General features: G+C 35.9%; 1 protein-coding gene across 29 annotated transcripts in view; it reads right to left on the bottom strand.

Annotated features, from left to right (window-relative positions):
* The window catches only part of MIPOL1 (mirror-image polydactyly 1), a 167,772-nt gene that overhangs the window by 70,248 nt on the left and 70,647 nt on the right, over positions 1–26,877 (bottom strand). For 28 of the 29 annotated variants that reach the window (XM_015865032.3, XM_085550450.1, XM_085550446.1 and 25 more), the window contains one exon: positions 20,401–20,508. In XM_015865032.3, coding sequence (XP_015720518.2) covers positions 20,401–20,508 — 108 coding nt within the window. Of the gene's footprint in view, positions 1–6,814; positions 6,917–20,400; positions 20,509–26,877 lie in introns of those variants that run through there. The other variant, XM_085550457.1, reaches the window with a different exon arrangement.

The following is a 26,877-nucleotide window of genomic DNA, read 5'->3' as shown; positions in this document are numbered from 1 at the left end:
AGCAGGGTTCTGTGAGAAAGAATCCTCTTAGGGATCCAACCATTATTCTTCTGCCAAGTTTGGCTGAAAAAAGCTAAAAATTCTAACATAAAAATTAAAGGCTGCATAATATATATATAATTTTCTTAGGAAACAGCTAAACACAGCCTGCTTCATTGAAAATCCTTTCTCTTTTCTCCCCTCTATTAAAAATAAGGTAGTAAATTCTCATAAAGTATACTCTTGAGAAATCATTTCTATCCAGAAGAGGCTGTGATCTAAAAGCCACAGATGATTTCCAGTCACACTGGTGCACATGAGAAGAGCAGAACAATGAAAGGTCATCAAGAAGATGAAGATGAGCCTCACATTTGCAAACCTGGACATATTTAAACAATTGTTTCACATACACTGTATAAACAATTGCTGCAAACACAGACATAAATGTAGAGCTTATGTGATACTCTACCTCATTTTCTTCTTATTCAGTCTCTGTTTGACTGAAAAAATGAATGCAGATTTTTTTTTTTTTGAGTTTTTACAGTGAGTGAAAGATCCATAGCTTTTAGAAATTACATATATATATATATATACACATATAAATACATATATATATATAGCAAAGACTTTGCAGGTGGCAACCAACCTGAGAAGATCAGATATAGGAGATGATGTATCAGGTAGCTAAGAAAGCAGATTTGACAAATTAAGGACTGAAAGTAGAAACCAAATCCACTGTATGACATTTACAAATAAGAATGAAGTGCTTTGCAAATCTCAGATATTGACATATTTTAGAAACAAGACAGATAAATTGTTTTATCTCAGGCTGCACCTTTAAAAAGAACAGATGAGACAACACCCATAGACCATGCTGAACCAGATACACAAGGCTTCTGCTATGCTGCCTGACTCCAGCACACTCTTCTGAAGTTGTGATATCTACAAGGGAGGCAGAAAGAGATGATGCCAAGGCTGACAAGCACATATCTTAACCTATAAGACACCCATCCCGGACCAGAAAGGAATAAAGTGACTTCAGTAAAATGGTTACAGCAATCTTGCTAGCACACCTGCCTTGACTAAACAGAAGGGTAATCCATGATATTTAGGTTCTAGTAATATATCCATGATCTGCAGTATCAAAGCCTGCACCAAATCAAACCTGCATTAGGTCACTCAAGCAAATTTAAAAAAAAAATAAAAAAATAAAAAAATCATTTTAGGAAAAGAAGACCATAAATAGTGTCTTGCTTGGTACAAATACTTATTGAAAGAGCAATCTCTCCCTGAAATACTCCCTGAGACAGAAACCATTGCCATTAATTACAGTGACAGAAATTCTGTGTGGAATACTTGCCTTTGGTTTTTCAAAACCCAAAAATGTCACTGGGCTTTTGGATGAAATTACTTGATTCAAGTCTTGAAGCGAACTCTACAATAAATTTAGGCATAACACAAGGAGCAAGCAAAGGATGCCCTGTTTAGTAAGAAACAAAACAAAACTGCACTCTACAACTTCTGTAGTTTGCCTGTGTTTGACCCTTTTAGGCCTCATTTCCTTCAGAAAGACCTTCTCGATATTGACGTGATCCAGTATAAGGAATAGGAAAAGTGCAAAGCCCAGTAGATTTAAGAAAGACCCCAGGAAACTGCTTAGCAGATTCACTGCAAGTGCCCAGACACGCTCTTCTTGAGGGTCTACATAAAACAGTGAGATGCTAGTTGATACACTGTTGCAATCAGTTGCAGTCTAACTCTGTTAGGGTCAAGATCAGAGAACCTATGTGTGTGGCTGGAACCACTTTGTGTATACATTCCCAAAGATGACAACTGGTCTATTGCTTAAATAACCATGACTTTTCTTTGATGTCTGATTCTGTCTTATAACTGTAATAAGTCTGTAACAACCCTGTGGCATTTCACAGATAGTTTAATATCATAAATGTTGAATGAGAAAACTAGGAGTACTTATTAGACAAAATCCACCCTAAGTCACTGGGAGGAAACAATAGTTTTTGACCTTCTAACTCCAGGTAGGACTGTTTCCTGACTGTGATACAGATGGAACAGGAGGTTAGGAAACCTCTGTACCAGAATCTCACAACAGTACCTGAAGTGATGGGGGAGAGTAAATTCTGAGTACACTAACAATTCAGGAGCCTGAATTACACTGAATAAAAAGGGAAGTTAGTGAAAAAGAAGAAAAAAAAAAAAAAAAAGAAGAAGAAAAGGTGGAATAATAGAATAATTCACTTAAGACTGCATTCTTCAGCTGTGTCCAGAAATGCACATCTAGATTTAACCAGACTGAGTCTACGGAGCGAAGTGACACACACAGCTACAACACGACAGAGTAAACAAGCCATGGTTTTATCCTGTTTGGACATCAGTTTCATAAAGCTTCCTTCTCACTGTAGTTTCATAGAACAAATCAATGCAGCAAGAGAAAGCACAAACTGAATACATATATTTTTAAAGCCACTGAAGTTTTAACTGATAGGAAACCACAGTCTTTAATTTTCCTCTTATTTATCAGCTTTTACATGGAGAAGGGAGTAATTTTAAGAGGTAAAGAAATGAGCAGTCAATTTTTAGAAGTGCTTGAGGCAGCTCAAGATGGGTACTTAGTGAGGTTCAAAAGATGTGAGTTAAGTACTACTAAAATTCATAAGAAAGAGACATCTAAGCCACAGACTCATTATGAATACTAGCTCCCCATCTATCTCGTTCTTATCAAGACAGCAGAGGTGGCTGTTCTGCTGTACAGCACGAAGGAGATCATTCAAAGGCAATCTCTCAGTTTAATCGAAGTGCCCAATCCAGAGAGAACTGTCTGGTTCCCACTTTCCTCTGTTAAGATGTTGTATGAGATCAAGAGTAAAATAGTAATTTTGCTCTGGTCAGATTTAGTGTCTTGGATAAGGGGTTTGCATTGTTCACCCCCTAGACTGATCTCGAAGCTGTCCTTCACGCTCATAATTCTAAGAAGAAATTAGTCTAAAGGAGGAATCACCTGCGCCTTTCTATCAGCACTATTCACCGTTCTCATTTGCTCTTTCCTTTTATGTCAGGAAAACAAAACCCAAGTTTTGTTGTGAGTTCCACAAAAAAGCCTACAATACAGTAACTATGATGCAGACATTCTGCAAACAGGAATGCCATACGTATAATTTGGAGCAGAAACGCAGATGAGATGCTAAATCGGTTGAAGATATTTCCAAATACTGGAACGAGACATTTCTTTGCAAGAAAACTAGTAATTTTTTGGTATTATTTTTACAACTAAACCCAGTAGTAATTAAAACAAAACAAAACAAAAAAAAAAAATCTCCAGTAATTTAACTCCATTTCACTGACCAACGAGATTTAAAAAAACAAAAAAAAAACTAAAAAAAAACCTTAATAGATAAGGGAAAAAAGTATAAACACAATCTGATAGGCTAGAAAATTTAGAAAAGTTCCATATGTTTTCAGCTTGGCACAAAAATGCAGTTAATGACTACCTGCATAACAAGAGATTTATCTGATTTATCTGTCCTTTTTTACTTTTTTTTTTTTTTTTCATGTGTGTTGCAAAGGCTCCACAGCCACACGGCAACTCTGTCTGTGCCATTCCTAGGCCACTTTCAGGCTGATTGAGAAAAGCTGGAAGGTAAACACAGGTGTTCTAAAACTGGAGCCGCTGTCACGGACAACCACAAACACCCTTAACTCTGATGTGGCAACGCCTCTTTCCCGCCCTCTTTTTTTTTTTTTTTTTTTTTTTTTTTAAAGCATTGCCCCAAAAGAACATGTCAAATGTTTCACCTTTCACCACCTCAAAATTACTTGGAGCTTATAGCATTGTTTGTAAAATCTAAAGCAAAAAGGTCACTTTTTCATTCCTCCTCAGATGGAGCCAACTACAAATCAGTCATATAGGAAAGGGCCACTCTATTTCTAATTATCTTATTTTCAGTGTCCACTGATTTACTTATAAACAGCATGTTTAGGTTGAATATTTCCTTCCTCAAAATGTAATTGTAATTGTAAATTTGTAATTCACACTCTTCATTTTCGTGATTCAGGTTCAACAAAAGGCAGCTGGGGGATTTTGCAATAACTAAACAAGACATTTAATCCAGTGGATAAGAGGATAAAAAAAGAAAAACCCAAACCAAAATAAATAAATAAATAAAAACACAACAAAAACACCAAAAAGCCCAACAAACAAACAAAATAAACCCCCAAATCCTCCTAACTGAAAGAATGGACCTTGATTTTTTTTTTTTTTTTTTAATTATCGTGCAAGGATATATACAGAACTGAAAAAGTGCATGCTTTAAAATTAGCTGTTCCAGGAAACTGCACATCCTGTTCAGCAGCCTTGAACTACTGACTAAAGAAAAACCATAGAAAGCAAAAGGTGACCTAATTCCCAAAAATTATGTAGTTAGTCTTCACATATGCAGTCTATATGAAAAGAAAAAAGGAAGAAAATAGTAATCAAGTGGCAAAAAAGAAGCTGCTGCTGACAGTCACAGTAGCATCCCTGATGCATTGAAGAGAGATGGTGACAGTTGGACTGAATCTACAGCCTCAAGAACACTCCTTGCCTCAAAACACTAAACTGGTTCACAACCTAAATATCACAACCTAAATCCAGCAAAAAATACTAATAGTTTATATGGAAAACTATGCAAGCTTCATGTCTATGTCAACAGTGAATGTGCTGCAGACACATATTATCTTTCAGCAATGATATATGTCAAAATCGGGTCTTATTTATTGCTAAGGATGATTTTTCCTGTCAGTTTCAGCCTTCAGATTCCTGAATGATTTTCTTTTTGACATAGATGCTTACACACTCCTTTTTCAAAAGCCAGACACCAGACTGTCTGTGTGTCCTGTACTCTAACTTAAACAAACATGAACTACTTTGTAAGATAGACAGCACTCATGCACACATTTATGTTAGAACACAAATAGGATTTTTCTATTTTCCAGATTTTGTCCAATATGGCCAAGAGTCAGTATTATTTATCAAAGGATCTCTCTGAAAGGCCCTGAGCCTCTTCATCCCTTGTTAACTTCCCTGGTCACTAAAAACCACTCAGTCTCACAGAACAATCTTCAAAAGATGACCTGCAAAATTAAATTTTATATTGAAAAACAGACACTGTTCTTCCCAATAGGGCATTTTATGTTCAAGTTAGGCACTAGTTTGTATATTTTATTAAAAGTTTAAACAAGAATACTCACTGCATCCAGCCAACTTAACACAACTGTAATAGTACATTTCTGTACCAACCAGTGTCACTCACAGTGCTGTGCATCACCTAACAAATAATTAAATTGCACACATAAGCACACATCTTAACCTACATCTGCTAAGATTGCAGTAAAAGCCATAAAAAGCAAGTGCATTCACAATATAGCCTCATTTGTTGCTATTTCTAGCCTCTGCATTAAGCACGTGTGACTTGAAAATCATATACTGTTGAAACTAATGTGCATAATGGACAAATTAGACTGAACAACATTGTGTATAAATTAGCCTGTTTATTGGTTTGCATTAGAAATACTTTTCCATTAAAATCAGAAGGATTTATGCTTGGCTGTAATATGAAGAAATAGAGTTTAATTTGAGTTTTAATTTAAAAAAAAAAAAAAAAGTGCATGAATACACTAATGGAGAAAGCCATTAAACATTCTGAAAGCAACAACTCAGAGACAGCTGAAGACAAAAGAAAGAAAAGCTTGTTGAAATAACCTTTCTAAGGGCAAAAATTTCACCCCATGCATAGACGTAGCAATAATGGCCTTATTTACCTGCAGATCTGGGAAGCCTCGGGAAGCATGTTTTAAGCTAACAAACTGGAGTTAGGTGAACTTTATCAAACCACTAACTACCATTAAACAGCAATGATAGATTTATCCCTCAGCAGTACAGCGACCTCCTGGCCATAAACTAATTTCTCATTCTTCCAGCCTTTTGTATTTCAAGTTATTAGTTGCAAAGGGGCTTATTTTTGAAGCAAGGAACACACAGGCAAGTTTTGAGAGGCAAGGGACTCTTTCAGCTGCACCTAACTTCAAGAGAAATCACATACACTCAACTCTGAGATTTATTATTTGATGCAGCTCTGGAGAGCAACTTCTTTTTTTCTGTGCATCTTGAAGAACTGTCAGGAGTTGACTGTAAACATGTACTAGTAAACTTTTAACTGTGAAAAATAAGCATTAGTAAATGAAATAAACAACCTGAGAAGCTAACCTTATGTTTTAAGAAACGAGGAAAGAAACCTCTGATTAAAGAATGGGGCCCTGATCCTGCAAGTTTTACTGTGATGAATAATACGTACTCACAGAAGTAGCTTCCTGAGTGAGGTTTACTGGATTAGGCCCCAATTTGTGAAAATGTTGTTTCTGGACTGAGGCTTGCTATTTTAACTCTCTGGCTGGAATGAAATTTTCAGAGTGGAGCTCTTAAGCTCAAAAGATAGGGGTTAGAATGGGAACAACGCAAGGGTGTGAAATAAGCTGCTGCAGCTACAACGTCAACTTTGCTTGGTAATGTTTTAAAAATTATTATAGAAAGGAAACAAGAAGTCTGATGTCATTTTCTTTAAACATAAACACATCTCAGCAAGACTACAGTCTTTTTCTCCTAAAGGATAACTGAAAAAACAAAAATATGAGAAGCAGACATTCCTTCCTGAGGACAAAGTTAATAAAACATTTTATTTGGGAAGTAGACATGATATAATTGGAGTTTGAAGGTGCACTTAGTTCTTCTGCTCTAAAGTTTCAAAAAATTTGACAACACTTGTCAAAAGATGTTAAAAATTGTTGTGTGGTCCAACAAGTCACTCAGCAAGAATAATTTTTAAGCGGCTTTTCCTTTTGTTTCAGTTAAAATTAAAATCCATGCTGTGTAATCCTTGGAGTCAATCTGTAATTAAGGGGATTTGAAGTGAGACCACGCACTGCATTAATGATAAAATTTAATATCTGTTTTAATACTCTAACATAAGAAAAAAAACCCTAAGCAACATACAAAAGAGCAATCATCTCCCCATTTTCTGTGAATATAGTATATACTCACCATTACTATGTCTAGCTGCAATGCTATATTTGATGTCAGCTTAATGTTTATAGACCAAATGTTTCAGGATTTAGCATCTACAGAGCTTATAACTGCATCTGCTTGCAAGTTGGCACCTGGATTCAATAGGGCAGATAAACAGATTTTATTTTATCTAGTTTGGAAAACGAGTGACTTTGCTGTTACTGCTGATTTCAGTAGTCTTCTCTCAGACTGTCTCCTCCAACATCTACTACTCAGCTCAGTTGCAAGAAAAAAGAATAGATAACTAAGTAAACCAATTACACTATGAGATATTCTTAAATATTAGCACTCAATAGTCTCCTGGTAGACAGGTTGGTGATGAGCCAGCAGTGTGCTCTGTTGGCTGAGAAGGTCAGTGGGATCCTGGGGATCATTAAAAGGAGCTTGGCCAGCAGGTCAAGGGAGGTGATCCTCCCCCTCTACTCAGGCCTCACCTTATGCACTGTATCCCAGTTCTGGGCTCCCTAGTATAAAAAAAACACAGGGATCTCCTGAAGAGAGTCCAGTGAAGGGCCACAAAGAAGATAAAGGGCCTGGAGCATCTCCTCTAAGAGGAAAGGCTGAATGAACTGGCTCTGTTCAGTCTTGAGAAGACTCAGAGGTGATCTTACTAATATTCATAAATAGTGTGGGAGTCAAAGGGACATGGCCAACCTCTTTTCAGTGATCTGTGGGGACAGGACAAGGGGAAACAGTCATAAACTTGAGAATAAGGAGTTCTGTACCAATATGCAAAGGAACTTCTTCATGGTAAGGGTGATGGAGCACTGGTACAGGATGCCCAGGGGAGTTGTGGATTCCCCTTCTCTGGAAACATTCAAGACCCACCTGGACACCTACATGTGCAGTATGCTGTAGGGGACCTGCATTGCAGGAGAGTTGGATTCATTGATCTCTAGATGTCCCTTCCAACCCCTACAATTCTGTGATTATTAATACTTAACAGGCCAATGAAAAGTCCAATTACAAAAAAACAAACAGTTTTGGTATACTGGCTCCTCTATAGACAACACACTCCTGTTCCACGGAAAAAGTCTGAAATCTGTTTATCTTCAAAATGCAGCTCCTTGAAACCAAGTGCACTCAAACTCAGTTGTTGAACACTGGAGGCAAATGGTATCATTTTCTAAGCTAGAAACTGGTATTAAATAGTTCCCTCCTTCTAGGAGATGGATTAAAGTACCAGGATAATGAGGCACTTTAAGATTTGTTCAGTTTTTGTTTGTTTGTTTGTTTTTGTTTTTTTTCCCCCCTAGAGTACTCAGTTAGAAGCATGGTTAAAACAGAGGTGTTCTTAATAAGACTTTGGTTTTGAAAGTTTCTAAAGAGAATAGGTTTCACTGAGAAAGCAAAATAGATTCTTCTAGCATAGACAAGTTTTTCCTCTTATGTCTTCTCATCTGAGCTTTTCCGAAAGAACTAGTGAAATACCAGCAGATCTGATCACCTTGTATCTTGCAAAATATATATTTTATGAAAACAAATGTTAACATTTTCCACTAATCTCAAAGTACTGTTACAAAAGCCTAGAGATGTGTGGTACCACATGTAAGTCTTCATCACTCATTTGGTACCTAGTCCTATTAATGTTCAAGTGCATGTGGAACTCACAAGCTTCTAGATCGAAATCAGAAAGGGCTTGATTCTCCTCAGAATTTAGTTACAGCAGTTCTAGTAGGAACTATTAATGTCAGGAGGACTGCTCTCCAGCACAGTCACTGTACATAATCAGAATCAGTGCTTAATCTACACAATTACCTTCATTGTTTGAAAGCCTTGTTCAAATAGTTCTTTTAATGTAAACAATAGCTTAAATTGTATTGATTTTTTTAAATTAAGTTCTCGCGATTCTTCGGAGTATGCGAACAAGATGCACTGAAATGAAAAACTCTATCTCCAAATCACAACATCTTAACAGCCCATCCAGCATTACAAGCATTCCTCTAATAAACATACAAACAATAAGCAAATTGATTAAGATCCATAAGGAAATGGCAAATTTATAACAAATTTATATATTAATAGAATCTGAATATTACTAGAATAACTGGGAAAGATGACCTCTGTTCTTGAGCAGAGAAGCAATATGGGACGTGGAAAATCCAGTACAAACCAACACAGTTCAGAAAAGTTCCAGTAGGTTTATTTATGTATTGAATCTAACTGTTTAAATTTAAAGTTGCAAATTTGTCTGCTTAGGAATTTACCAAAATCACCAGTTAATTAAGATCATTAAAACTACCTTTAGGACATGTGATATGCACTTACTTACTATTACACAATAACACTTGTTACTTCAGCCAAAGTTTTAAGGCAGTTCTCTTCTAATTTTACCTTCTCATTCTTTTTATTTTGTAAGAAATATTTATTTTATTACTAATGAAAGCTGAATCTTGGAACTAAGAAGACAACAGGCTGAATTCTGGAGGCAAAAGATATTGAAGTGTTAATTGAAAAAGTATTTTACAGGAGAAATTAAACTTTTCAAGTGAATAACTCATTTTTTTTCCTAGTGCAATGAGCAATTTTGATTCAGCTACATGACAGAGGCAGCAATGCATGCAGTGTTTCTAAATATGAAGATCAGGATAACATATACTGAATTGAAATCTTAATGCATTGACATATTTCTGCTGATGTGAACCTTGCTTTAATGTTTTGAAATCTTATGAACAACATAAAATGATAGAATTTTGGCATATATCTGTGCTTGCATTAATTAGTAAAGTTAATATCAGCTTCTGAATAGGCGGAACACTACTGTGCCTGCATAGGTCTTTTTTACATTTAAGGTTTGAAAACTCAGAATTACTGATTAGTATTATCTAATTTTCCACTAGACCCCTGATGTATAATTTGGAAAAGCTTATAAATAAACCTTTCTCCTATAGAAAAGCCAAAGCACAGCTGCCAGTCCATCTCATCAGAGAAGCTGCAGAGGTCTACCAGAAAAGAGACATTAAATAATATTTTCTTTACAGAGGAAGAGGGAAAAGATAAATCCAAGTCCATTTGTTCTTTCTGCTCTTCAAGCAGTTCTTGTAATGACGGTGTACGGCCAGGATAGAAATACACATCTACTCTACACAAGGAATACATCTCTTCCCCATTGCAGCCTGAACAGGTGAACGGCAGATTCTACTTTTCCTTTACACCTCCGCAAAACCACACACTTAAAAGGGGAAACAGGATTTTGCTTTCATTTGGGGAAAAGAATAAAACCCCTACCATCATAAATGCACTTCTGCAACAGACCAAATAAATGGTAATTAAAAAGGAAAGCGAAATCGCATTCTGAGTCTTTCGAGTAAATGATAGCTATGAACAAACTGCATTTTCTGGACATAAGTTCATCACATTCTAAAACCTAAAGACTAGGGAAGATTTACATATTGTAGAAGACAGACAGATAAAGAGGAATAAACACGCAGCTTCCTGGAGCCTCTGAATCAAATTTAGTCTACAAAAACATATTCAGACCCAATGTTTCAATATCTTCTTTTAACATTTATCACCCTTTCTACTCTGACCAGTACTTTTCATGATCACTCGCTAGTCCCCTAGACCTGAACAGAAACTTGGATAAATTTAAAAATACAAAAGACCACCTCTGAGTAAGTACATAATTTTCTAAAATATTTATACTGATTCGTTATCACATCCTCGCTTTCCTCTAGCCAAGATCTAAAGTAGATTCTATCAATTCTAAGAGGTGTTTTAGATAAGAGGGTCACGGATGGGTCAGAGCAAGACCTTTGCTATTTGATGACCCTGTAGCTTGCCTTTTGCACAAGAGCTTAAGTTACTACCTTTTATACATTTTATTGAGACAAATAACTAACATGTCATCATGCACTCAGGCTCATGATTTTGTTTACAGTTGTTGTTCAAACAAAAGAGGATCATTTTCCTGTGCAGCATATTTAAAAAAAAAAAAAAAAAAAAAAAGACTGTTCAGTAAGACACTGAAAAAATGGTTGGAAATATTACACTTTCTGCATGCATGAGTATGATTTCATATGTATAAGGAAATAATTTTCACAAAATAAAAAACTACACATGACAATATCACTCCTCCCTTTCATTCATTGAACCCAGCATCGTGCCCCCAGCATCTTTAATTCTCAGCCCCTCCGAAAAGGGAAAATAATAACAATTGTTAAATATTTTAGGTACTTTCTTTGCTTTATGACAGTACTTTACTGATACTTCTTTGAAAACTTCACCAGTGTAAGTCTTAAGATGAGTTGTTGGGAGCATTTCTTTTATTCTTTCACACTGTAAAGCCACAATGTGTAGTTACTTACAGAACTATAAGTCAACTGAAAGTTAAAGAGTATATTAGTAGAAACTAATGCTAAACGGTTCTTCAAAAACTGCAGAAAACAGTCACTACTTTATGTACAAAATAGCTCCAGATTAAGAATCTCTCAACTAAAGAGACTGAGTAGAATGTATAGGACTGGCAAAAAGCTGCACAAGAGGATGTTCAGGCTGGAAATATTTGTTTACCATGAAAGTGGTCAAACACTGTGCTTCATGCCCCAGGCCAGTCAGTATTCAAGAGGCATTTAGACTATTCCTTCAATAACTTAAGTCCCACCCTTAGTTTGTTCCATCTTCTACAACTTCAGGAGGTCAGCTTATTTCAGTACAAATATTTCTGGAATACATATACCTGAAATCTGTCCCAGATGCATAGTTTTGAGGTATTTAACACAGTAATAAAACAAATTAAGAATGCAACAAAAGAATTACAATTTTACTGTATTGAAAGACTAAGTGGCTGCATCATCGAGCAAGGACAAAACTTCTACGAAGGTGATCAGATAGTTATCGTGAGAATCAATCAACCACAGAAAATGGTTGATTCTAATACCATTCTAATAGCAGGAAAATCAGTTATCTGAAAGGGAAAATTATTTGTAAAATACTAACTTAATATAAATGTGCAGATGTATAAATACAGAATTGTTAAATGACATGAAAACCATGGATGAGAGGGCTTTGTCATTAATAGTCACGAAAGAGATAATTTTTTGCATGCTTTTTTTGAAACAAGGACATGGAAGTACTCCAGATAAATGGGAGAACGGTCATCCAGATTTAGAATAACATAAAACCTATATATTACATACTAAGTACCTGCTGCATTCCTCAGAAGTAAGTAATACTGATTCACCTAGTGGGAAGACAATTTCAACCTATAAGATGAAACACTCCTCCCCCAAAAAAGACTCAGCCAAGAAATTTGAATGATGGCATCATTTCCCAATGACAAAAGGACATTTATAGTGTATACAGTTTGTTGATGTTTAAGATTGTCAAGGGTAGTCTGATGCCAAGACAGATTTGAAGTCCCTAAAATAAGAGGCAACAGAACTGCAAGGAATTCTAGATGAAAGCTGACCCCAAACACAGTGTAAATAAGTAACGAATTATTTAATGCTCAGAACTAAATCAAAGTTCAATAAACATATCTGCTTTGGCTAGAGATGTTCAGCATCTGTTAACAGAAAAGAAGGAAGACAAACTCATCAGGTAAGGTGAACAAATTCTTTGAGCCAAGATGCTATTTGTTCAGTTTGTCAAGACACACTCAGTGTCATTCTTGTGCTGCAGCTTACTGGCTCTAAGAAGCATTATAAAATTACATAAGATATACAATGCTTGTGAAAAGTATAGCTAAATTAGACAAATGAAACTTCTGTCAGGATCATTTTCCAGACAAATATTGTTTACCCAAAAAAAAACCATCCATTCTAATCCATGTGCTACTTTGCTTTAAAACAGTTATGATAGACTTGAAAACACAGTAAGAAACACTGCTTGGTCTTCTTTCATTTGAAAAGAGTCCAAGAAATCCTTAGTTACTGTTGTGAAGAGAACAATGTACACACATGCTGCCTGTGAAAGGACATAGATACAGAGAGGTGGCCCAACCAGTGTAACTGATGGAGCAAAGAGAACTCTGGTACATCTATTTGTTTCCTTCAGTTTGGAAACCATCCAACACTTGAACAGGTTTGAAGCTTTGTTACACAGCAATGCCTTAGCGAACCAAAAACAGAACAGACTACTGCCTTCTATCTACAACCTTGCAAGAAAGATGGCCACTTAAAGACACTTGCTGAAAATCACACAAATATTGATATTATCAAGCATCACTTCTCTTAAGCCAGGGATATAATGTTTCACACAAATCAGATTTATCAGATTCTAGTTGCTTGTGCTTCTAAAGTGATCCTGGATGACTCCATTTTCAGTGAATGGCAAGTGTCTCATCATTTATTTCCAACAGAGGAAAACGTTGTATTATTAACTTACTCCACATTTAAGCAATTACTGCAATTTACAGATACTGCTAAGCTATACAAACTAAGATATTTTCAATGATAAATATAAATATCTCTCAGTCCAAAAGCATCTGTTACCACACAGGAAAATACTGTCATTATGAATGTGGATGTCACTCCTGAATAACTCTTCTGTCAAGATCTGCCTAAGTAAAGCCTACTAGTCTGAATTGCTTCAAAATTATTAGCAAAACCAGCAACGGAAAGTGATAAGAGCAAACAGCATTTATAAACTTTATAAACTAATATTAAAAAAATACATGCTAAACTAGTCACTTTAATCTTGAAACGGATACACATTATTGAACTGCTACACTTTAAATATGAGTCACCAGATGAAGGAAAAATATCTGGCTGAGGATCTCAGGACCTGAGTTGACCAGAGGATCAGGTTATAACCTTTGGCTCAAAGGAACTTCAGGGTTGAAGGAAACTTCAAATGACCATGTTTTAAGACCACTCAACCAGTTCTCAGGTGTTTTTCCACTGCGACTGAGGGGGAATGCTTGTGACGGTAGAAGCCTATGTTATTTTTGACCTCTCCATATATACAGATAACTGGGATGTTTGTCAGAATTCTGTAGCAAGAGCTGTAGGAGACATTACAATATCAGCAGAAAAGAACACAGAAAATTAATGTCCAAGTAGAACATGGGCAGAATCAGTTCTGCTGGAGTTCTACATGACCTTGTTATTTATAACATGATGCACCAGCTTACACTGAGATCCACAGAGATGTTTAGTACTGCTTAATAATCCCAGCCACAAAGTGACTAATTATGTTTCTAGCACGGATAAGAGCTGAGCAGACCTAGGTCTAACTGTAGTGACAACACTTAAGACCTTGTGATTCAGCTTTTTGGGTGCAGCACAAGCAAGGGCTCTGCTCAATAGCAATTAAGATTACAACTCTACCTATTCTGTGTGCTGAGTGTCTTGGAAGCAGCAAGCAAAGGAAAACATTTGTGTGTTTTTACTCAGGTTGTCAGCAGTGCATTCCAAGTTTCAATAGGTTGTGTATTTGAATTTCCACTACATACTTAAAAGCAATAACTATTTAAATTTCAGCAAACTTTCACACTAAAAAACTTATCTCATACCCTTCATAACAGTTTTGCTGGCAGAGCAGCAAACTTGTTATTCACAAATCCCAGGCAATTAAATAAGTCCATACATTGTTACTGGGTAGCTACTGGAGACTTCGATGAATGTATTAAGTAGTTTTATATGAACTGACATGGACAACAGTAGTGAAGAAGAAGAGAAGCAGCACCTTTTAATTGCAGCTTGCTTTGAGAAACCTTCTAGTATTTTATCCACATATAAGTTACTAGAAGGGTAGCATAAAAAAACTTTCAGGATTAGTTATAACAATATATTATTTGCAGGATGGAACCTCCAAGGAGCTATTCTTACTCCTCCTGAAATATCCCTGAAGCTCCAGAGAAATAGGAACAAATCATAAACAAATGTTAAGAGGAAGAATGTAACTCCTCACACTGAACACCAGATCTGGTCTTGTTTTCCTCCTCTTCTACTTCCAAGATGCAGCTGCCACCCTAATCTTCAGACACACCTATCAATTCATTTGCAAATGGGTAGTAGCCCATTTCATATATAGTAAGACATTACATTCAGGACAAAAAGTACAGATGCCATAGGATTAACTCTAGAGAACAAGCTCTCAAACTAAGCTTTCATAGGCTGATATTCTCTGTTAGCTATGGAGGGAATGTTATATATGCCTGGAGAGCTCACAGCAAAATGAATGAGAAATGGCTGGATTACTCAACAAATGCATATTGGTGAGTTGCATTAAAAACAAACAAAAAACCAACTCTGAAGTAAATACAAAATTTTAAATCATCTTTTATCATATGGTACTAAGAGTAACATCAGGTCAAGAGGAGGATTAACTGTAAATAAGTTTTAAATTCTTGGAGAACAAGATCTAGTTACACTGTAGACTACAGTGTGGACAAAGGTGTAATAGTCTCTTTCCTACTAGATAATGGAGCTATTCATCTGTTAGGTATAAAATTTCTGCAATCAGCAACTGGCTTCTATCACTCAAACAGCACTGAAGTTAATAATGGCATAACAGACAAAATGGCTGAAGTCAGCAGAAAAGTGTTCTGGATGACGCTGGGTCATGACATGTTCACAGGTTTCTAATATATCAACAAGATCTCTACTGCCTTATATTAAATGATTATGAAAGTATGGAAAGGCTTTTCTTTCAGCCTTCTAGGATGCAATTAATTATTATAATAAATATAAAAAAATGTACGTTTAATTGAAATTTGAAGGGAAGTTATGAGACTTCAATCTCCCAGTTTCCCATTGCTGGTTCATGCAAGTTTCTCTGGATTACAGAATATTTCAAAAGCATGTTGTTCTGTCAGAAGCAAATCAAAGGCTTCACAGACATAAATCAGCTCCAAACACACTAAAATGAAGCTCTAAAACTTCAGCCCTGAGGTTCTAAACATAAAAACAATATTGGAATGACTTAGGTTTCACAGATATAAGCTACAGATACTATCTTCTGAAAGCAGGACTTGATTCCATAACCAATACGATATCTCTAGCATGGATATTCCATGCACTTCAATAGTAGGAAATATTTTTGAACTTCATGTTTAAGCTTTTGTGAAAAATGACATCAGATACTTCTGGGATTGAGCTCTTCGTAGCTCACACATTGACCAGATTTATTCTTGTAGATGGCATAGTAAAGAAGATAAAGAAAAAAATGGTTTCCACTCTAAGAATCCTGGGAATTAAAACAGAGCTTAAAACAATTTATGAAGGGCAAAAGGAAGCACTTCCAGAGTGTTTATTTCATGGGCATCCTCACTGCAATATCTGTCAAACTGCTATGCGTTATAGATTTCCTGTCCTTCACACAACTCTTATTTGTCAGCAGAAAGCAGATGACAATAGCTATAATTGTTTTATGACCCTACAGTAAGTATCTGCTCCCTCAGGCCAGTTTCTTGCACATTACTCAAAATTACAATATATTAATAAGAAAACTATGGAAGAACTTAGGATTTCACAGAAAGTGACTATTAAAAATATTAATAAAAAAAAATTAAAGAAAATTCAATCATAACTAAAGATTAACTTGCTAACAATTCTGAAGGAGATTAATTACCTTTATATGTTCTAATGACATCATACTTGGCTGGAGTAAACTCATTAAGTCATTAAAGGGCACCTGATATGTATATTATGAAATGGCCTCTCCTCTACATTGAGAGTTTAGCTTGAAAGTAAATTACTATGTCTCTTTGGTGTTTAAAGCAGATTAATAGCTGATTCAAAAAGAACATGCAGCCTAATTAAAAGCTACAAAATAAATCAGGCCTGTGAAAAGTCACCTCTCCCTACATTTAATTCAAATTCAGTTAAACGTGTTCCATGAATTTTCACATTAAGTGATTTTGATCCACAAGACTTATTTCCTATTCTTTTTCAACAGAGTAAAGGACTTTCATGATGGCAAAATCTTTATTTTTCTTTGTGGAAATGTATTACTTAAAGCTCTGGATTTCAAAACTACACACTACAAAGCCAACAACAACAAAATGATCCACAACAATACTTAATACTAATGAAAAAAATCAATTCTTTAACTTTTCTATGTTTAATTTAATCTGATATCTCAGTGTATTATGGGACTACATTTATCAGAATCAGCAGAGACCAAATGTTAATTATGAAGCCCAAGCACAAATGAATAATCTTACGTATAGACTCTGACACATTACAACTGCAAAGCACTCTGCAGATCTTATTTTATGAAAATGTACTAAAAGTGCAAACGTATAGGCCCTTAGGAAGTAATTATCCCTAAAAGATTTAGGTATAATTCAATCTGCAATATGATAGGATTTTTTAAATGGTTTCACAAAGAAGAGTATTATTTTACTTTAGTGATGGATATAGGTGTCCACACCCTTCCCTGAATGACCTCTGTCTTGTTATGTGCATTACTTGGAGGAAAGATTTGACATCAGTTTTGCCGTTCAATTAATGTATTCTATGATGATCAGTAAGAATAATATGAAAATTAGGAGAATCAATTTGGCATTGTGGGACTGAATGGCCCACAACACTAAGAAATGTTCTATATCATCAATACATCAGATGCAGAAACGTTAAATTACATAGCACTAATACATCTGATAGAGATTAGTTAAAAACATCAAATATGAACAGATATAACATCACAGTATAGATCTATACACCATGCATTATGTGTCAAATGTCTTATCTGAAAGATGATCTCCAGGTGTGACATGGGATCTAAAAGTACGTAAAATTGTAAGTATGCAGGAGTGTTTACATCACTTTTGTGATCCCTACATCCTGAGTCTGGCCATCTTACTGCCAGCACCCCTTCTCTCTGGTGAAAATTCTTTGTGCTGTTTGATCTCACTCAGGCATCTGTACTGCTGCAGCCTCAAACCAGGCTGGAAGCAGCTCTGTGAGCTAATATAGCTAAAAATAAAACAAAAAGCTTGCAGTTTATCTCACCTGATAGACTATACCACCTGTGAAAAGAAACAGTTTTTTTTTTCTTTCTTTTTTTTTTTTCCCCTTGGTATCAGTCTTACACCATTTTTTTCCTTCTGAGCAACTTATTATAGTAAGATAATTAAAAAAAATAAGGAATAAATAATAAGTAGGTCTCATTAAGAATATTTCAGGACCCTGCAAGGCAATGATTTCATTATTTGTCACAAACTTTTATGTCATCCTTAATCCAGTTGATCCTAACTACTGTATCTTTACCCAGATATGATAGCTAGTAGCCTTACACTGTCTCCGTTGTTTGTGCTTCCCTGCAGGAAATCTGAAGCTAGTCAAGTTACTCATCTGTCCCCCAGCACCAAAATGCATATTTTGCAAAACTAAGTCACCAGCATCAGTTATATTTAAGAGAGTATTAGTTCATTTTAAGAGATTCTTTTTTTAATCTTCCCTACTCAAATTTATTCTGGATGGATATGGTATCTGAACATCTCCCACAGGATACCTGATCATATTTGAATTAACATTACTGAATGCAGCACCACAATCAATTGGCAGACAGGCCCACCCACTGCTGAAGATGTCGCTGACCTGACTTTAATCCCTACCAGCTTCCTGGCTAATAACTACACTAAAAAGAGCTGGCAAGCTTTTCATTTTGATAACTGCCTAGGGCAGGACAAGTGTTGATAAGTTGCATAACAATGGTGACCACTTTTGCTGAGATTTCATAGATGCATTTCATAGTTTTTAAGGTTAGGAATTCAACCGAGGCAAGCAGCCTTCTAAAAAGTGCTCAGATGGACCTGCCCTCACTGTAGTCAACAGTAATAAGGACTGAAACAAGAGAGGTATAATATTAAGAAAGTACGACTTCAACAAAAATTGAAAAGCATTTCTCTTTTTTCCTCCCCAGACTCTCATCTCTAAAAGACAGTGACCAATTAACCTCTAACTTTGAAAATATCAAAAAATGCCTGTGGCAGACAGAAATTAAATTCTTTAAAGATTAGGTGCTGGGAGAGCAATATCAGGCTTAGGATGAAATCCTAGTAACACTCTGAACTATTAAGTCACTTCTTGCTCTGAAAATATAATTATCCTGCGAGCATTATGTCAGACAATGTTATATGTTAAAATGTACTCTCAATAAAACACTGATGTTTTCTGAAGGAAAGTGCCTGTGCATAATGGTTTCAGTGACAGAAAAACAAGTCAGCATGCAATTAATGAAATAATACTACTTAATAAACAATGTGCTTGGCAAGCACTAACTTTCAATGATCTCAGATTCAAAATAATACCATTAGTATGGTCAGAAACAGCCCTGAATGTTTACAATCTCTATTTCTAGGCATCTGAGGCTAGATTGTTTTCAATATTCCTCACTTGATTTTGTAAAAATCACCACAAATTCTGACAGCAATTATAAGCCCATAAAATACACTGCGTTTATGTGCCATGCAGCCTCTTTCATTACACTTCCTTTTTTTTTTTAACTGAGAAATGTCAAACTACACAAGGATTTACCTTAATTCCTTTTCTTTACATCGGTCAAGATGTAGCATGAATAACAATGCTTTCCCAACATGCAGACACAGGAAAATCTGCCTACAATCAAGATATGCTTGGATCCAACTACCTACATTAAGCAGTTTTAAAATGACAATACAGTATCAACAGAGAAACTTCTGCCTTTACACTCTTTCCACTACCGATCAAAGAGATGTTTAAGAATATAGCAGCTAAACAGGCGTGCATGACACTTCCACATCTTACCTGGCATTTGCTCTTACGCTGGCTAGTGGTGAGATGGCTGGTTATGTAGCTATCAATTTCACTGATGTTACAATTTCCCTTTCTCAATGCAGCAATAACCTGTCACTTCACACTGTCCTTTCTCTGACCCTCTCCTGCCTCTCTGCTCATTTTTATTCTTATTGACAAGACTTATTATTCCTCCTCCCAATTCCAACTAGCTACCCTTTTGCAAACAGTAGTATCAACTATGTGGTCACTAGTAGTATAGGTCAACAACGTTATTAATATAGCACACACTGCTGGGAGCAAATCAAACAGCCATACTTTAAAATATTAGTTTTGCAAAGGTACCGTGAGGCAGTTTTCTTCACGTTATAAAATGTAATCCAAGCACAGTCTCCAAGAATTCAGTGTAAATTTCCAGCACAATAATTTGGAGTGGATGTTATTTTTTTCTTATTGTTTTCATACGCAAAATAAAATAAAACCATAACAGAAGGGTGCTGTATCTGTGTTTAAAGAAGGGGTTGTTGGCAAACACCATAGCTCACTTCTGCTGAAATGTACACAACTGATATATGCAGCCCAGAAAGCTGGCACCAGGGGCTTACAACCTTAATTTGCCTGCAAGAAGAAATGGAGATTTACCTTCAGAGCACGTTCTTGATTGTTTTCAGCAGTCAGATGTCTCGTGTTGTTTGCTGAAGTCTGGTTCTGCTCTTTCAGATGATGAAGCTCCTGCTCTAGCCGTTTGCACTGCAACGAGGAAAGAATCCCATTAAGTAGAGGAGTGTGAGCATATTTTTTTTTTTTCAACAAGCCAAATGAATTAACGTAAATAACCCCATCGCCATTTCTGCAAGTATAGAAAGCACTGGACAAAAGCATGTTACAATTCCTAAGCAAAACTGGAGCTGTTTTTAAAATGTGCAGCATTATTCTGTTTCTTCCTGGTCCAACTGCATGCCAAAACAAAGCTAAGTTTATTATCAGATAAAGAAATTTTGCAGAACATTTTTAGAAGTCTTAAAAATTACAAAGAGATTGAGATGAAACTCTGCTCATACTCATATAATGCCAAATTTTGTCTGTATTAAGTACATGAGTATCAAGGAAGCAATATAAGCTTTTAGGTTTTAGGAAAATGAGCAAATTAAACATCCTCCACTTAATCAGCCTTTTAAAAGAAAATATACGTGTAGTTTTTAATCTTTTTTTTTTTTTTTTTTGCTTGTTTCTTTTATGCTGAGATTACCCTAATTCCCACACACATACCTCAGCTGGAAATAAAATAAGTTTACAGATGATTATGTTTTAATATTAATTTAATGACAAAGAATGAAAAAATTAACATTTACTATTGTGTGCATACACACATACACTTACTGCTGTAACCTGAGCACCTACTCTAAAGATTAGAGATCTGCAAATTGTGAAATGAAATAAATTATATTTACTGTATTTTACAGTAACCATAAGAAGCCTTGCCTCTTTTTAACTTTAGTTACAAAGGGCAATTAGTTGCCAACAGACAATGTACTTTTTTATGGAGAAAAAAAAAAACCCTCTAAAAAAAACAACAAAGAAAAAAAAAAAAGATTAAGGACAAGGAAGACATAGGGGAACAATTGTTGAACAGATCTAGGCAAAATTACAACATTAACAAGAACATTTTTGAACAGCATATTACAAGGAAGTAGTTCAGATATCATCACTAAAAAACTAAGCTGGTAGATCCTGTTGGGACATTAGACAATTCACTGAGAAATAATATTTTAATAAACACCATCTGAAAACACTAGTAAGAAAGAAATGAGAATTGTGATTTAATGCCCACATAAGCACTGTTGTCTCAAATAAAAGGCTTGAATATTTCACTCTTTTCTGCTACCTTGCTGGCTTTGGAAGGCACAGAACGGAGCTTCCTATCAAATGCATACAACTTATTCCAATGCAATTCTTACCAGAGACAATGAAGCATGACTTATGTCAACTCTAAACAGAAAAAAAAGTGTGAAATAGAGACCTGTAGTATAATTACACATATAAACTACAATTGAAGCCTAAGTAAAACAGAGTTCCAAAGGAGTCTGAGACAGAAATTTTAAATGAAACACATCAACATATGTTCTTCCCAAACACAAAACATGTAATTTTCTCTCCTGAATAATGTACTACAAGTCAAGATAACCAATTTAGTACATAAATAAAATTATCTGATCCTATATATAAATAATTTTAAATAGTTGTAGGTGTCCAACAGTGATATTAGAATATCTTATTTTATATTAGTTGTATTAGCACATCTCCCTTGAGTAGTGCATACTGTCAGTGAGAGTCTTAAAGTTTCTTAAAGCACAGTTTCAATTTTATACCAATAAAATGAGAAAAAAAATCGTAATATCAGAAAATGAAAAAAAAAAAAAAAGCTAAAATAAATGCAAATGCTTTTCTAAACTTAAGAGATTTAATGTCTGTCTCACAGAAAAGTCATAAATCACACTTGTAATTCTTCTTCTATGTCAGGAATAAAAATTACATATCTAAGCATCTGAGAAACAGGAGCTTGGAAAACTACTAAAAAGTAAGCCCATAGTATTCTTGTTTTTCTTTTTTTTTTTTTTTTTCTTCTGGATTTTTTGTTTGTTTGTTTGTTTTCTGCAGCATACAGGATCTAAACATTACCTAAAATACTACTCCTACTTCAGGCATTATTCATGGTGCTTTTGTTGCCATGTAATATCAGTAGGCATCTTGCTTTTGTATTTTGTAGGCAGACTTTATAACATTGCTCTGCACTTCCCAGTTTGAATCAGGAACAGTACAGGTTTCTTACAGGACATATTCAGAAGGCACAACTAACAGCATGGGAGCCATCTTATCCTGCTCTCTGTTCTCCTGTTGCGAAGTCAAAATACTAAAACAACAGGGCGCATCTTGTGCCACATGGCAGATCCAACGCACAGGATAAAGACGCAACACAAATAATGTAAAACATGTAAACATCCCTATCAACTCAGCCTTAGAACATCAGCCTTACGGGCATACCATCATTCACCTTTAACTTCATTTTCAGTAAGAATGTTACAATTAAAAAAAAGGGGGGGGGGGGGGGGAGGGGGAGCACATTGACCTTTGCACGTGTCTTAATACGTTTAAAACAATGTATTTACAGAAGATGTTTCAAATGAATTATGAATCCAATTGTATTCTTAACTGCCCAGGAAATGTCTAGTAAGTAAGATCTTTAAATGCTCTGTAAGTGAAAACGTTACAATAATCTTAAATGACAAAATTTGTATGTCTTATTAACACTCTATAATCTGCAACACATTTAGACCTGAACTATCTTTCAACCATTAAAAACTGTATTCTAAAAACAAGTAATCTTTCACAAGAACAAGAGCATATGTAATTTCTGTGTAGTTGTGCTATAAAGAAACGTTAAAAAAAAATAATTTAAAACAATACAGCCTTTCTCTTCATTTCAGCCAACATTTTTTGAATTCTGTGTCATTGGTCATTAGCAAGGTCCAGTAAAAATAGGTGTTCTTTGAAAGAACATGTGTTTTTATTGGTTCAATCCAGGGCTCTGAAATGTCAACAGCTGCAAGTAAGAAACTGGATTTCCTTCTAAAAACATATATAAAAATACTTTTTTGGAGCACAGTAAAGAGAAGACATCATCTGGTTCAGTACTGGCAAAAAGGAAATGTCAGATGTATCTTTTTGAGAAATATGAAACCTAAAGGAATTGTTTTATTTTAATTATTACAAATTTTGGATTCTCTAAGAGATATTTTGTGCAGCACAGGTCACCTAACATTCTGATCTGAAGTGTAATTGTACAGTTACAAAGACAGGACCATAACTGAGAAAACATCTTTTTTATCTCAGACACTGTAAATACTTCAAAGAATATGAAAGCAGTGTAGACAGATGTCAAGGAGAATGTGCCTTGATCAGAGCACTAGAGACTTTGCCAAGAAAGATTTTAAAGCCTTGGAAATGGTAGCACGTCATTTTATAAGGCTGCACAATATTCACCAAGGATCAGCTTCATCACATAGACCACCGTGTTTATTCAGAGGCAATGCTGATAGAGAAAAAACAAAAAGGAAAAAAAAAATCATTCCCTCTCTTCTTTCAAATCCTACTGTTTTCTCCCCTCTCTGAAAATACACTTTCCCTCTACAGGTTTCCCACCTCAGCTAGCCTCATCTAAGCAGTAACTTACATGCCAGACATTGAATCTTGTTATGCCTACTTCAGTATTCCTTGAGCAATCACCCAATGCTCATACATGGAAATTTCACTAGAATATCATCTATTCCCAACAAGAGGTACTCAATCTTCTCTTTAGCCATATTTTCATATTACAAACCAGTTTCACTCTTCTAAATACATCTACCCTTTCAAAAGATACACTCCTGTACCCAACACAGGACATACCATGAACAATTAAATACAAAAAGAAAAGCAAACAGATGATGGAGAAGAAGAGATTTGGACAAGAAATAAAGGGCAGACATCTGTACTCCTGCTAGACAAGCCTTCTTTGTAACAAGTATCAGCTAACATGACTCAGCAGAACAGGCATGTTCAAGGTGAGAACCAGTTCAACCCTTAGCTGGCCTCTTTCAGTGGCTGAAAAAGACCTAGGGGTCCTGATAGATGAGAAACTTAACATGAGCCAGCAGTGCGCTCTGGCAGCCCGGAAAGCAAATGGGATCCTGGGCTCCATCAGGAGAGGGGTGGTCAGCAGGGATAGGGAGGTGATCGTCCCTCTCTACTCTGCTCTTGTGAGGCCCCATCTGGAGTACTGTGTCCAGGTGTGGAGCCCTCAGTACAAAAAAGATATGGAGATTTTGGAAAGGGTCCAGAGGAGGGCCACAAAGATGATCAGGGGGCTGGAGCACCTCCCCTATGAGGACAGGCTGAGGGAGTTGGGTTTGTTCAGCCTGGAGAAGAGAAGGTTGCGAGGTGACCTCATTGCAGCCTTTCAGTACCTGAAGGGAACTTACTCCCAGGAGGGGAGTAAACTCTTCGAAAGGGCTGATAATAGCAGGACTAGGGGAAATGGTTTTAAGTTGAAGGAGGGAAGATTTAGGTTGGATGTTAGGGGAAAGTTCTTTACTAGAAGGGTGGTTAGGTCCTGGAACAGGCTGCCCAGTGAGGTTGTGGATGCCCCGTCCTTGGAGGTGTTCAAGACCAGGTTGGACAGGGCCCTGGGCAACCTGATCTAGTAAATGTGTATGTTTGGTGGCCCTGCTAGGCAGGGGGGTTGGAACTACATGATCCTTGAGGTCCCTTCCAACCCGGGTAATTCTGTGATTCTGTGACACAGCAGAAGGCTTGAGAACACAAGGGAAAAATGCAGATAAACTCCAAAAAATGAGCACCTCATGAGCACTCTGACAGAGAGTTCAAGAAGTGGACTAGTTGAGCATAAAGTTCTGGAGGCTCACCTAGGAAGAGGAAGTTAAAAGCTGGTACTATTTCCAGGTATACAAAAGGAATAAAGATGAAAGACAGAAAAATCAATTCTGATAACCACTTAATGCTGCTTGGCCTTTACAAAAAATGAGACTGCATTAACATATCAAACATAACTTTAGCACAAATTATTTTAAACACGCTGTCATCTTACCAGTGTTTTCTTCTTCAAATTGTATCTACATGTTGATATGGTGATACAGGGCATGTCAAGTCTACACAGACTGATGAGTAATTTTTGGTCATTATTTAAAAGAATTCTTCAGTGATGTACTCTAATACTAGACAACACAACACAGATAACACAACAGCAAAGAAAAATCTGCAAGCAATTGAAGAAATAATGGTATAGGAAAAAAGATAGAGTAATAAAGTTATGGATCATCACTGGTATAAAGACACAAGACTCCAATGATGAGAGGGCTGAAAAAAAGGAATGGTATGAAATGGCACTGTAGCATGACTGTCTTGTTCTTGTATTCCTCCTTGAGTCTGGACTGTTGGCTGAGATAAGGGTAATGGCAGTGAGCTCTGAGGATCTTGGTATAATCTGATCCAATCCAGTTAGTTTTACAGTTTCTTAGTTTAATTATAGATATTGTACATATCCACAGCTTCCCATAGTTTCACACTCTCACTGGATTTAAAGTAACATTTTAATTCAAATTAGACAAAAATCAAAAGTGCATATAGTCACCTACAATAGGTCAGCTGGCACATAACAGTTGAGTGCATACCAAACCCTTCATTTTAAGCAGTGAGTACTCCATTACATTCCATACGTATTTATTTATGAAGATCTTCCTGAATTGGGATCTCAGTGAAGTAGTGAGAAAGAAAATAATAGTAATTCTTACTAAGTAACTTGTGAAAATTGTTTCTGTCCTCCAAATTATGGTAAAGCAGCAGTTAATTTAAGTGACAGATGAACTACATTCATTTTCCAAAGACGTACTTTTCCTTTTATGTATTTTAAATAAAAACATTTTCCAATGAAGTACGTGGTATCTTCATGTAAAATCCACAATGACCAATAAACAATGTGCTTGAAAGATACCAATATCCTATAACACAGCATAACACTTTTGGAAAGAATACATTTCAGATATATTTTGAAATTAGGGAATGCATATTCACACCAATGAAAACTGAATAAATAATTAATCTATATATCAAACACATTAAAAACATGAAGAAACACGACAACATTTTCACCTGTCATTTTTAAGCTGTCAGCTGTGGAAACATGAATACAATAAATAACAGCATGAAGTGAACAAAAATGATTCAAACTGATTGTACTCTCAATTTATTATTCTGTGCTCCTTTCCTTATTTTGTTTATAATGACCTACAATTTAGAGTAGCTCTCAGTTCAAGGACGCCCAATGGAATGCAAGTGTTCTCTGTTTGACAGCCCTTCTTTCCTTCTCCCTTCAGTATGTTTTTTTTTTTTTAACAGTCTGCCCCTTGTCCCAAATTCATCATGATTTCTCGAGAGGCAAACATCTTGCACCACTTGGATGCTACACCACTCTTTCCTTTGCAGACAAAAATAATACCAAAGTCATCCAGTCAAAACACAAGCCAACCTTTGGTGTCACTGTGAATTATGTACTTTGAACTGCAG

Source organism: Coturnix japonica, chromosome 5, assembly GCF_054131305.1.
Source record: "Coturnix japonica strain WE chromosome 5, WE-NBRP24, whole genome shotgun sequence".
NCBI classification, from domain to species: Eukaryota; Metazoa; Chordata; class Aves; order Galliformes; family Phasianidae; genus Coturnix; species Coturnix japonica.
The sequence above is the reverse complement of the archived record's forward strand: the minus strand, read 5'-3'. Positions and strand labels throughout refer to the sequence as shown.